Here is a 14,055-nt window from a genome sequence, read left to right on the forward strand (position 1 = left end):
GAATGAAATTCGAACATGTTTAGTCTATTCGACAAATGTTCAAATTCGATTTTCTCAAAAACGAATTTTTCCACGTAGTTTTGTTATTCTTGAGCTTCGTCCTATCTGGAATTACAGAATTTTTCTGAATTCACCGCGAATTTAGGCCCGCGGTGTATAGGAAAAAGAAAGAAGAGAAAAGTAACTATCGATTCTAAAATTGCCTATATTTTACGCTTCGGAATTTGTCGAGCTCGTAGCATCTCGAAGATCTATAGTCATTATCGAGCATTATTCTCGCACATGCGAATCGTAAAAAACATAAAAAATACCATATGATGGAGAAATGTTGCCGAAATTGTGTATTTCCGGTACATATGTTTAATTAAAAATTCGCATCTTGTGATCTTTTAAATATTTAAGAATCTTGGAAATTTATATCTCCTACGTACGAGTTATTTAGGTTAATTACAATATAAGATAGCATATACTCATCTGTTCCAGGTATAAAGTTCTAAAGGTATAAAAGTATAAAGCAGTCGTTTTCAAAGTAAATGTAGTAAGTCGATGAACTTCTAATTTACGCAAATACGCGATACTGCAGCTCGATTGGTTTAATTATGACCACGACGGAGATCCAGAGTACCGATTACCTTTAGCATTTACCCTAACAATGTTACACCGCCGCTTCCGTAATTACTCAAAGCTTATCGCTCGTTTCATTAGGTTCGACTCGAGTTCGAAACCGCCGGTTCAAGGTTATTCAGAGAGTAATCAGAAACTCGCTGGCGGGAAGCTACGCGAAGGATATTGCTCCGCGTACTTGGTGGTCGAATCCCGAATTGCTTGTACGGGAACTTTCCAATTAAAATGCAAATTTTCACCTCGTCGCGATTCGGCCAACGATTGCTTCTCCGTTTCCTCGATAAAGTCGCTGACATCTTTGATCGATTTGCTCGAAATATTAAAGGATGCGTTGTTATACTCGACGGTGGAACCGTTATTTAATCGGATATGATATGCGAGAAAAGGAAACGAGATAAAATTTGTCGAGCTGTGTAAGTATCGATTTGCTCTTTCGATTTCCCCGAAAATTGCTACACATTTTACTCGAGATATCGCGAATTTATGCTGGTCGGCATACCTTTCCGATCTCGCGTATAACACGTGCTACGATAACGGATATTTTTAAAGCTTATTATCGAAATTACTATTACGTTTTAAGCGGTATTCTAAAGGTGTTAAACGGAATAAAATTACGTAGACCAGAGATTTCGAACGGAAGCTGCTCTCCGAGCGAAATCAAATGCCAAACTCCAGACTATCAATTCATTTATGTAGTAGATTCATGGAGCGCAGCTATTCAACGCGTCACGCGCGATTGTATACGATTTTATCAGTCGCGTTGCAGAGTTCAATACCGGCGCGAGTCGACGTGACAAGAAAGCTAGACTTCACCATCCAAGGTTTTGCTCGGCCGGTTGTTCGATTTCGGCTTTCAGCGAGAACAAGTTCTCGTCAAGATTTAACTCCAGCTGTGATTTACGATTTAACCGTGCGACCGATTCGACCAGTCGATTTCAATTTCAATAGCTTCGTCTTTAGCTCAACTTTGATAGACTTGCGCAAAAATGACGACTTTTGGTTACCCGCTTTAACGGTAATTTAGGCTTGGAAAGCCGTTTATCCAACGATTATGTACAAACCATTTTTTAACGAAGCGACATTAACTCGTGGTATCAAAGGTGTTTCAATTTTTTCATATCTCGTTATAAATAACAAATTTTTTAAGAATCTTCCACTTTTCAGCAATTTTCTCCACTCGAAACTTGCTTACGATAACATCATTCCACGTTATATCCTATAAAATTACGTTATATACTCTTGCGTATTTTATCAAAATTTGCGCACGAACGATTCTTTATTTTATCATCTGTCGTTCGTTATATCAATCCGCGCCATGTATGAACATTCGTATTTAAATAAAACTGTTAGTCGATAAAACAGAACGATATATCTAGATCGAACGAGAACTTGTAATTACGATCGTCCGTGATCTTCTTCTCCTACACTTTGCTTCGCTGAATTTATGTGACTTTTACTTCCACGCGTATCCTCGTAGTCGTCCTTATCGGTGCTCGAACTTACAACGCTAAACGTTCGATAAAGGTTGAACTCTGTTCGCGACGACGCTAGACAGGCTGCGATGCGCGTGCAGGTGGAAATTTAACGGGTCTCGTAACCGAAACGAGAGTGGAAAACAGGTCGGAAAAGAAACAGGAAGAAGCCGGAATCGATCGACGCGACGGCGACATATCGGGTAACTCCGTGGGCGCCATTGTTTCGGTTTAACAGCAAGCGAAATATACCGAGAGACGCTTCCAATTCTAACAAAGGGAAGCAACGAAACAGCTGCGAATTGAGAGTTGCAGTTGACTGCGTGCAAGAGTCGGGGAAATTATATTTTGATTATAATCGAACTTTGTGTCGTTTAATGAGAGCGATCTGTATTATTCGATCGTTAATTAAATCGTTCGAAGATCAGCCAATACGTCGTACTTCCATCAGTGATACGTATTTCTAGCAGAGGACGATGTATATTACGCTGCTTAATCGGAATACAAGTGCACGGAACCAACGTACAAATCCTTAGCGAGATGGTTCTCGTTGGAAAAATTACCACGTTCTTTCATCCAGCGAAAAGAGTTGGACAAATTTCAGAGCGATCGAAGACGATACTATATCTTCTAGATACTCGTTCGATTTGCTGCATTTCGCTATCGCATAGGAAATCTCGGAAACACGCAAAAATTTGAAATTCCTTCTACGACCGTCCACGGGCGCGTCAGCGAATAGATAGTAGCGAATTGTGCACGTGCACGGCCCGTACTCCGCTATACCGAACAACCACCTATTGTACCACGGGAACGAGTTGTCCTGAATGGGCGACATTCTGCTCGATTTATCCTGAATTTATAGCACGCCTATCTGCCAAGTGTCGACGCTCGCTATCCCACCATCGCAATCGGTCAATTACATTCGACGAGCGACGAGTAAAAATAGAAAGTAACAATGAGCGAGGGCTTTCGATTCACCGTACGTTGTTTGAAATCCAGCTTTTAATATTCTCGTTGATCGCTCCAATAACAAATGAAACATTGCTTGGAAATGTAAGAAAAACTTCGCATTACAACATAATCTTTTGCTACATTTGATCGTGCTATATCCGTGATATATCGTGATATATTCGTAACGATATCATCAAACGTTCAGATTTTAAAAAGGTCGAAGCAAATTTTAACCCTGCCGACCAGGTCGAACGATGAATTACGATACAAGTTACGATCAGCCGACTAGAAAGAGCGTAGGGGAAGCAAGAAACCGAAGTCAGGCTTTCCAGCCACGGATGGAATCGAACGAGAGCGCGATTTCGCGCGCTCCGTCGCTCCGTCCTATGGCAATCCGATACCGATAGCAACACAGTTCCTATTCAACTGCCGCTCGTTCATTATTCTTTTATCCCGGAAACGTGCTATTTTAAAGCAAAAACCGCCGACGTCGATCGCGAGCAACGGATAAAAGAAGAGACGAGCAGAAGGGCCAGAATTATGGTTGTCGAATGAAAGTGCGTTTCTTTTTCTCTCCTTTCCGCCTCTGTTTTTTTTTCTTCTCTTTTTTGTCGTTTTACCAACAATCTAAATTCTACCGGCTCTTTCGAGCAGTCTCCTTCCTCGCGAGTGCTAAACTCTTTTCAAGCGCAATTTTTTCTTCGGCCCTTGCTTAATTAAAAATTGCACCGGCAATTTGCGATTACGAGCCAATCGCCCTGCTAGAGAACACTTTACGATTCGACGTTACGACGTCGATTTAGCTGGGAAATCCTTGATCGTTGCTGTCGTGTCCCGCGAAATTCAAAGAGGTCTTTAAAATCGTAGAGGAAGAGGGAGAAGAAAAAGGAGAGAGAGAGAGAGAGAGAGAGAGATAAGGGCTTTAGAGGGCTTATAGAGGGAGCTGTTTCACGTTTGAATCTCGCCTTATCGCCGGAGAGTGTTTTTATTGTCGTTATATTTCCTTTGTTTTCTTTGCCCCTTTGTTCCACGGCCTTTGGGTTTTGCACTCGCATCAAGGGCGTCGTTTTCCTACCGACGGTTCTCTTTATTTCGCGAATTCTCTAAACAAAAAAGGATCTTTCGATCCGGTAATCGATGAACGTGTATTCAGATCTCTCGACGGCCTTGGAGCGTTTTTTCTATTAGGAGAAACGCTCTACGGTAGACGCGTTAATTGCGATTAATTTCAGATTTTCTTTTGATAACGTTTGAAATAATTTTGTCATCTGTCGTACGCGTGATACTTCCTAACTTTAAATCTCACGCAACATTTGCAATTTCCTGCGCTTCCGTGGATTTGCAGCGAGCGAGAACTCGTTATCGAACTCCTTAACAACGACCAATCAGGGAAACTGGCGCGCTACTCGAACTCGCGCATCCAAAATACCACCGAATAAGATCACCATAGAATCGAGTTCAAACATTCAACAGATCCTTGCCTCTCTGTCGTCCCTTTGAAACCGAGCATCCGCCATCCCTTCTGTCTCATTTCGCGTTTAATTTCGTATTCGAGGGTTCATTTGCTGCGTTCAATGGCCGTATAAGTACTATTCGAGTTGTCGTTTAGACCGTTCAAGTATCTTCCTCGAAGCAGGTCAGTTTTTTCTTCCTTTTCTCTTTTCACGTCTCTGTTATCTCGGCGTTTCGTCCTCGATAGCAACAAGCTATAGTATTTTGCCAGCGTATAAATAGCTTCGAGAAAGCTTTAACAAACGCTGTTTGTCGAACGCCCATAAAAGACGTACGCGTATGTATCGGAGCAAGAAACGAGCTTGCATTTTTTCGTTGCAGCATATAGGAATAAATTCCGATTGGTTGCGACGACTCCGATCTGATCTATCCCGAAGGGATAATCTCACATCGAACGGCAAAGATATTCTCATCTAACGTCGAACGGATTAGGACGGTGGTGATTCAGCCTCGATCGCTTTCGTCTCGTCTCAAAGAGAATTTTCATCGATCGTTAAAAAGCCACGCATAAGGAGCAACGTATCACGGTGGCGATTCTATCGTGTAATTTCCCAGTTTGTGACGCGTAGACGCGGTGTAAACCTAGTTTCTCCAACAAGCAGGACGACTAGGTCCTCGAAGCTGGTCGCTTTAACCGTTGGTTAATCATCTTGCGAATATTTCACCGAGCAATTTTCCCGTTGAATAACGGCCAAAGGGAACTTTGGATTGCATCAACGCCGAGCGCTTTTCTCTTTTTGATCCCTTTAAACCATGGTGAAAAATCTGCGAGCTACGTTATCTTGGTTAAAGCGTTATCCGAATAACGTATATTCGAATTTTCGGACGTATAGTCTTTGAAACAGACCTAGAATCACTGATTGTAGAATGTCTATCTCTACGAGCTACAAATTAGCCTCGTATCATCGCTATTTACTCATTTTTTAACATTATATATACATAATATATACACGCGTAACATATTTGTCCCAATAAGAGCGAAAGAGTTAAGCGAACCGAATTATAGATTTTGTACGACCGAGGATAAATGTTCAGTTGTACAAATAACTGGATTTCTGGTGTAAAAAGTGGCATGGTTGAGAAAGAGCATGCTATCGGAGTAAACTACTATTGTCCGATATGAGACTTGGGAAACCAAGTTTGAAAAAGCTATTATTCCAACTGGCAATTCTTTTTTCTTCTTTACTCTATTCGGTATTTTTTCCAGAGGAAGAATACGAAGAAGTTGTTCTGCATCGATTAGCGATTTCAGCCCGAAAACATATACTGGCCACTGACCGACTTCGAAGTTAAAAGCATCGTTACGGATTTAATATAAGTTGGGAAAGAAGTCCAGTTTTGCTGGTACTCGAAGTAGAAGGAAATAAGACAAACGAGAACGCCGTACTTTCAGCGAAAGGTGGGGAACAAAATCAACCGTAACGACCGAGAACCTTCCAAGACTTTGTTCGAAGAGCGTGGCAACGCTATGCGCGATCGTAATCCCGCTTTTATGCATTTTCAAATTTCTCGATGTTGCGACATGTAATATTCGGTTCGCTAGCGTTGTACGATGTAAATATGATCGTTGATGGCAGAACCGAAACAAAACGAGAAATTATTTATGAGAATGAAGCTTTGTTTTCGAGTAACTGGAAATTGACGATAATTAAATAGTAACTCGCGTGGTAAAAAGATATTACTATCAAAATTAAGACGACGTAAAATATCATCGTATAACAAAATAAAAATAAAAATATCGATATTACCGTGTATCAATTTGGTCGTATACATGTTCCTATTTACCATAAATAATTCAAGCATAAAAGTAATAAAAATAAAAATAGGGGAGAATGCTTCGCGAAGCACGAAATTAGAAATCTGTTTGCCTAAATCACGCAGGCATTGTAACGTGGTTCCTTTATATGTTTATTAAAAACCTATCTTTCATTTTCCCTATATTATCGTCCTAAAAGAAAACCTCTTTATGATTTAAAGTCGTCCGTGAAATTTGCAAAATTAAAATTCGAACGCGTACGATCGTAGAACGTTCTTTGCCAACAATTAATTACTTTATTGTTCGACGCGCGTTCTGATCAGGGTTAAATTTAAAAGATTATCGATACTTGCTACACCGACTGACACACAACTGTCCGAAACGTTTCTAGCTGACATTTTTAACCGCCTGGAAAATCGAAATACCAAAGAAATACTACGTTCGGATAAACGTTGCCTGTAGTAGAACGATTCAGAAATGTTCGATGAAAATGTTTTCCAACGAAGCAGTATCGAACATCGTCTGTCGAGGAAAACAGTATTCGCCGGTAAAAAGTATTGGGTCCCCAGATGAGATGTAAGATGAGAGACCAAATATACCACGGTCCAATTTTGTCTTTACAAAAATCTCTTAATCGTAAGATTACCCGGTAGATGGTGATACACCCGGTAAGAAGCTAGCGAAAAACCATGCGTATTTTATTCGACAAAATGCCAATTCTATGAAAGTTTTCAAATTTTCTTACGAACTTTCCGAACCGAATTCGATGTGGTAGAACTTCGCTTATTTGAATTCGTCGAAGGGTGAACAGTTCATATATATATATATATATACGTAACTGGAGTTTGTTGATTCTCCTCTCTACTACCTATGATTTTTCGTTGAAATAACACAAGTTCACGTTCGGACAAATGAATTCGATCGATAGAACTTCGTTTAATCGGGCATTAACCGCAGTTACGTTTCGATAAACTAAATTACACAGTAAGTGCTTCATTCTCGCGGAATTTCTCTGTCTCTTGATACATCGTTGCTAAAAATGTGTTCTATCGTTCTTACAGATGCGACAATTAAAATCCACTCGACTCCAGTTACATCGCTTTTGTCAAAATTTGTACATGCGTGGTTGAGAGATTATACGATTAGAAAATTATTCGGTTAACGAATTAGAAGCGTTAAAATGTAATAAAATGAGAAAAAATATTTTAGTTAACAAAGTGAAGAGAAACTTACCGAGTACACCAAGACGAAAATTAATAGAAACGACGATAAGACGACCATAAGCAGCCAACGCAGTGCCGTCGAAGGAATTTCCAGCGCCCCATGAATAGGAATCACCGTGAATTAGAAGAAGGGCTGGTAATAAGTCTGGGGTACTACCTGCAACGTTGGATCGTTATCGTTAATCGCTTTATCTACGGCTACAAGAATTTCTGGTTATTCGTCGAATGTTGGACGCTGTAACAAAATTGGAGAGAAAAGATTAGAACGAGACTGCCTTTCCTTTATGCGAGAATATTATTACGAGAAAATAAAATAAATACGTAAAATACCGTAGGTTCTAAAACTGGTTAAAAATACGAAGAAAGCCAAACTCATCGTATGATAAAGATTCGTGCGTAGGTATATACGTATATCGGTAATTCCATTATTGTACAATTTTTCCATGATTAACACTTTCCTTTTTTTTTTTTTGATTCGAATACGAGAAAAGGAAACGTACGTAAACGAAAAGTATTTTCCTCGCGTGCTCTCAGTTTCGCAATTTTTTCCATTTCCACGGGCAGGTCTGTGTTTTAAACGTGGAATAAAAATAACGCAACTGCCCGATCGGACGAAATTTTTCCTAGCTTCTCCTGGTCCGATATTTTTCGACGAAATAAAACCTGGTTAAATTCGATGGAGGTACAGAGGCGTACGTCCATTGTCGATAAAAATTTATAAACGTCGAGCGATTGCGCGGCAAAAGAATCGATTTTCAACATTGACATAATCATAGCGTTTTAATTTCATTCGTTAAACCTTTCGCAAGCTGCTGTTATCCAACGTTAGAATAAAACAATATAGTGGAATCATAGTTGCCCGTGTTATATTACCTCCGTGTAACGAGCTTACAACTATTCTATACTTAAGACTATACTATGCAATAGAACAGAGTATTTGAATATCGCTATCGTTAGTGTTATTATCAACGTTATTATCACTACCGTCTGCATGAAATTTACGAAGCCGCCAGAGTACCATACAGACGCTGTCTGGTAAGGTCTTGTTAGGAAACAGCAGCATTCAACGAGCGAACAACGTAGACGCGGGAATCGATAATCATCGATAGCACTAAGAATTGATTGTTCGCGTGGTAATGCAGCCACGTGTATTCGTATATGTATATGTATATTTGATATTCGATATTCGATATTCGATATTCGATATTCGATACGCATGCGCCCAAATAGTATGCAAATATCATAGTAGAAAATATAAGTAACTTCGGTGGAGGGTTAATCGTAATTTTTATCACTGTGTAATCTCCGCGCGGTATTCGATTGTCAGTTATTATTTTCATTTGTTCGAATTTTTTCGCAGAGTACACGATAACCGCCGAAAGATTTCTGATCTGAAACACCTCGACGAAAGTTTTTAGAAGCCCCGTGTTGTACATTGGATATTTTCGATAAATAGCTTCGTACATTTTCGTCATTCGGTGGATATTTAAATCATCGGTATTCATTGGCTACTGTTAATATTCAATGGTAATATTGTAATTTATCAAATCAATATTCATCGATGAAATCCATATTTATCGGTGCTGTGGAATATTGATTTTTGAATAATTTAGTAATCCCACGAACTAATATTTCACGCATCCGATTATTAATTATGTAAAAATTCCATACCCAGTTTCGAAATAATCCACTGTCCGAAGAACAGAAAGCGAGAATGAAACAATTTATAAATCGTTTTTCATTGTTGCGCTCATTTCGTCTCTTTCCCCTAAATCTTTCACGATTTTTCATAATTAAGCAAATATCATTTGCAGTAATTACCTACTGTATATTACTAATAACTTTAATGTACGCCGTTTACATTTTTTATTGTTATTATTATTATTTGTTTATTATTATCGAAAGTGGATAACGGACATCTTCAAATGGAAAAAATTAAAACGTGTACAAATGTTTCCTTTATCATCTAAATTATTTACTTTCGTAAATTGCAAACGCAATAATTTAAAACAATTTAAAAATGAACACGGCTCAAAACGATAAACTTTACCATAAAGTTAAAATATAATCTCCGCGTTTCGCGATAAGTGTCGAATAACAAAATTTGCATATACTTTCCGGGGTAAAAGGACGAGAAAGAGGACGAGCGAAGCAAGATTTAAACATGTAGCACATCATAGGAAAGAAGTATCTTGTCGCGTGGTAGTTTCCTGTAAAGTCTTTAATAACGGTTAGCGTAAGGGTGCAACAACAACTTTAATTTAGAAAATACAGTCGAGCAATTAAGTTAAAAGCTAGCCAAGCACTCAGGTGCAATTGCGAATAACGTACAGAGTTTCTTCACTCTCGTAACGAATCACAAGCAACCAAATATTGTCCGGCTTTCCAATTTATAAATGGATAGTGCTAGAAAACCATTATGGAGTGCCACGTACGATCGAGTTATCGAACACGTCGTTGTACATACATCGGTTGAAAACTGTGGAAAATATAACGCTACGTACTGCTGAAACGCCGTACGAACGTTAACGCAAATAAAGTGATCATTTGTATCGTTATTTTCAGACACTTTCTTAAGGTAATGTCTCTTTCCGTGCATACAATTTTATTTTCACATGTAAAAATAACACATTTTTACTACAGATATATCGCACTTTACCATGAAGAAGGCAATTATTATTATTGAAAATCCTGTGGCTGTTTTCAAATTTGAAAATAAAAGCTCGTCCGCGCAGTATCTCGATGGTATTTAGATACAATAAAACGGATCTTCCCCGATACGTTCGAGGCGTATTGATTTTTTTCTGTACAACGATCTAAACGTGAAAACGTGGATAACGCTGCCATATGGATAAGGAGCAGGTTTGCCAGAAAGATCAATTTTTTATGAAGGCCGATTACCATTTACGTTGGTAAACGGCAGAGGGAATAGGCTGGAGAACTTTGTATTATATCGTTACTCCACGGTCCAAGTTACGCTCACTCCACTCCCTGAGGACGAATCAGCACGTTCGCGATTCATGAAATCACATAATTGTCCATGAACGAGCCACGACGCTCCTACCGTGGCACTATAAGCGATGGCGAACAAGACGAGACGTCCACCTGTTGCAAAATCCGACATGACACTGCGCTATCGTGCCAGACCGGACAGATAGGTGACTAAACCGAGCCACTATCAACGTATCCTCTATCCGATAAACCAGAGATCGTATCTTGGATAAATTTACGGGTGATCCGATATTTTGCATTACCTCTGACATCTGCACCGCCTAATCTACCCTTATCGCGGTTCGGGACATCTGATCGCGCATTACCCTCCACTGTGTTTGCGAATCGAAATTTTACCAGATGCGTTATGTTATCTGAATCGATGCTGCGTGGATGTTAAACGTTGCTTTTCAACACTTTTTCCAGCTTTCTAACTTTGGAGATTTCTATAGCGTAAGGATACTCAACGAATCAACGAAACTTAATATTCTAATATACACTCGTTTGTCGCAATTTATTTACGACAATATGCTCCCATTAATTAAAACGTGAGAAACTAACGATCGGTATCAGGCATCTCGGAGTTTATAAGTTTTCGATATTTTCAAAAGTTTCGTGTCGCGAAAATAGAACGTTTAAAAACAGTTTAGCACAACGAGTCGTGCCTCGTTCCTTTCGCAAGACACGAAATTGCGTATACAGGCTCGGTAGCTTTATTTTCTTTCGTTTCGAGTTAGACAAATACAATGTCGAATTATTTTACCGTGTAGGACTGTGTAGATATTGCGTGTATACGTGCTTTGTTTACATTTTAGATGTATACATTTTTTTTTGTGTAGATCGTTGATCTGTGTACCTGTTTGTACCACCGGCCTGTGCGCTCCCCGCCCCTGTCCCCACCACTTTGGAAGTTGCTCAGCGAAACTAAGATACAAGGAGTCATTCAGTCGTCTCCTTTCGTACCGACAACGTGGGTCGCGTTGCGTCAGGTTTGTAACGTATTCTGATCTATTGGTGGCGTCGGTTCTTCGTTACTATCGTTACTGTCATTGCTATCGTTTAATTAATACCCTTTTCTTATTTATTTTAAACGATACTGTTACCGGTAGCTTCCATCGTAAGCTTTCGTAATAAAACTTGAGTTTGATTGTGTTTCTATAGTATTTTCGTAGATGATAAATTAATTGATATTGCAGATATACCGAAGCACTCTCCGCGTTTGATTTTGAGATTTTTCTGTTTCATAAATATTACCAATTAACGTTGCGAAACAAGAAAAATATTCAGTTCCGCTCACGGTTTGTTAAACGCGTTTATATAGAGTGGAAGACGATCGAATTTTAGCAGCCCTTCTGGCTACTGCTTCGTTCTTTTTTTCAGCGCCCCTTATTACTACGTTTATTACTGGAAATACCGCTGTACGAGATATATTCCTTTGTTAGCGCTAACGTTACCATAATTGCGAAAGTACAGAGCTTTATTACGAATGTAATATATATATATATATATATATACATGTATGAAATTGTGTTCGATTTCGATTAATATTGCTACGAAGGCTTGAACTATGTTTTAAAATCTTTTCGACCGCGATGTTTTCCACCTTTTAACGGTAATGTAGAAAAAGTTGATTCGCGATCATCGCCGCGTTTGTAACAAAAATTCTGCAAAAAATAATTTATGCGCATATCTTTCGGTTCACTATGTCGCAAGTCACTATGTTGTTGCAGGAAATAACAACAGATACTGTTATGGAGACAAAGCAAGTGATTTTATGATAATCGAGTTTTCTCTTACCTTAATTATTTCAAATGAAATTTTCAAGTTTTAATTCAGTTTAAATTCGATTACTTAAAATTCATTTACTTAAAATTCTTGCTTTCAATCTTCCTAGTTTCGATCAAAAAGATACAAATGATTCTCTATTTTTTGCTCAAATTTAATCAAGAGTAATTTAACGTAATTGCCAATTAGTACTTTATTTTTCATGTATAAAATGTTCTCGTTTCAGAGATGCCTGTTTTTCTTCTTCTTTTTTTTTTTTTTTTTTAAGTACCAATCCAATAAATGAGTCTGTTTCAGATTTATCGATTTACAGAAATTTCATTCGAATATATACATTTATATTTCAGGTATTTACAGAAGGTAATTATACATATTTTATAGAATTTCACTAACCTTTCGCAGATTGAATTTGTTTCAAGGTCTTTTGAGGCATCGAACGTCGGGGACTCATACTCCATACAATATCCCTTACCTTTCCTTTTGTCACATTTAGATTATTACGTAGATAGAGTGGACAGATATTTAGATTTTTACGTAGGTGCGATTTATGGTTAGGTTGGCTACCTTGAGATTGTAATTCAAGCAAGTAGGTAAGGTGTAGGTAGCAAATAAGTTGACACAGTAGTAAGAAGTATGGCATGGTAGTAAAAGCATGACATTGTACAATGTATATATTATGTAGTAGTTAATTCTATACGTCACATATTTTATCTTATTCTCTTGTTCTTTTTGTTCAACTCTTGAATGTAATTAATCGTTATAATTTTTAATCACGATCAATTAGTTAAAAATTTTAATCTACATACATATATATAAAACAATGGCCCATATAGAATTACGATTAGATTAAAATTTAATTTAATTTTTAGATTTCAGGTTTCCACGTACCCTAATCAGGTTTCTAGTTTTCGCGTCGGTTTTTTTTTTTTCTTTTTATTAAAGCTCATTTTACCGTTTGTTTTGAACATTGCGCAAAGGCACACCAAAAGGAGTATTTATTCAACGATGAATAAATTTTAGATCTTTTCGCGCAAAAGGAGGGTGGATGGGTCGCGGATAGGGTGGGTCTCCACTCGCAGCACCTCCTCGCAGTGAGACCCGGACAATCGGTATTATTTTATATATTATAATTACTAATTGTATCTGTGGCGGATCGGTATCAACAGGACGCCGACAGGTCGAGACATCAACGCGGCGCAACACCTCCCGGGCGATCCGCGGGTACCAACCGCCAACACTAGAGGGCTACGACGACAACGTGTCTGTCTGTCTAACTCGCTAGCGGTCGAATATACGAGCGATTGATATAAATACCGCACCTAGCGAGACTCCCTCTACGTCTAAGGCAGGGACTACCGGGCATAGCCTTACTGACGAGTCCACCGGTAGTCCCGGGACGAAACGCTCTCTCTCACTCTCCTTCCATTAGCCTCATATCGCTATGCAACAAAGCAATTAACCGTATAACTGGTTAATTATATGGCAAGTAATATGAGTTAATTAGCTGCGATCCTGACCGCGCGTTCGTATCAATGCATCTGTCGTATATTACGTTAGCGAAATATAATTTAAATATAATTTAAAAGTGCAACTAGTAATAAGTATTTTTGGTACTTAATAAAGTGTATGTATTCGACATACAAGTTCGTTGCATTCGTATCCTTGAATCTTTTTATCTATAAATCGGATTACAATAAATCGGATTACAATAAATCGTAGATCTTTTTTTCTTGAGTCTTGA

At 38.6% G+C, this 14,055-nt stretch overlaps 1 protein-coding gene across 1 annotated transcript in view; it reads right to left on the reverse strand.

Moving 5' to 3' along the window:
- The window catches only part of LOC117210978 (neuroligin-1-like), a 43,195-nt gene that overhangs the window by 12,309 nt on the left and 16,831 nt on the right, over nucleotides 1-14,055 (reverse strand). Inside the window, exon 2 of the mRNA XM_033454480.1 lies at nucleotides 7,549-7,695. Coding sequence (XP_033310371.1) covers nucleotides 7,549-7,695 — 147 coding nt within the window. The remainder of the gene's footprint in view (nucleotides 1-7,548; nucleotides 7,696-14,055) is intronic.

This window comes from Bombus bifarius, unplaced genomic scaffold, assembly GCF_011952205.1.
Source record: "Bombus bifarius isolate JDL3187 unplaced genomic scaffold, Bbif_JDL3187 scf7180000008213, whole genome shotgun sequence".
NCBI classification, from domain to species: domain Eukaryota; kingdom Metazoa; phylum Arthropoda; class Insecta; order Hymenoptera; family Apidae; genus Bombus; species Bombus bifarius.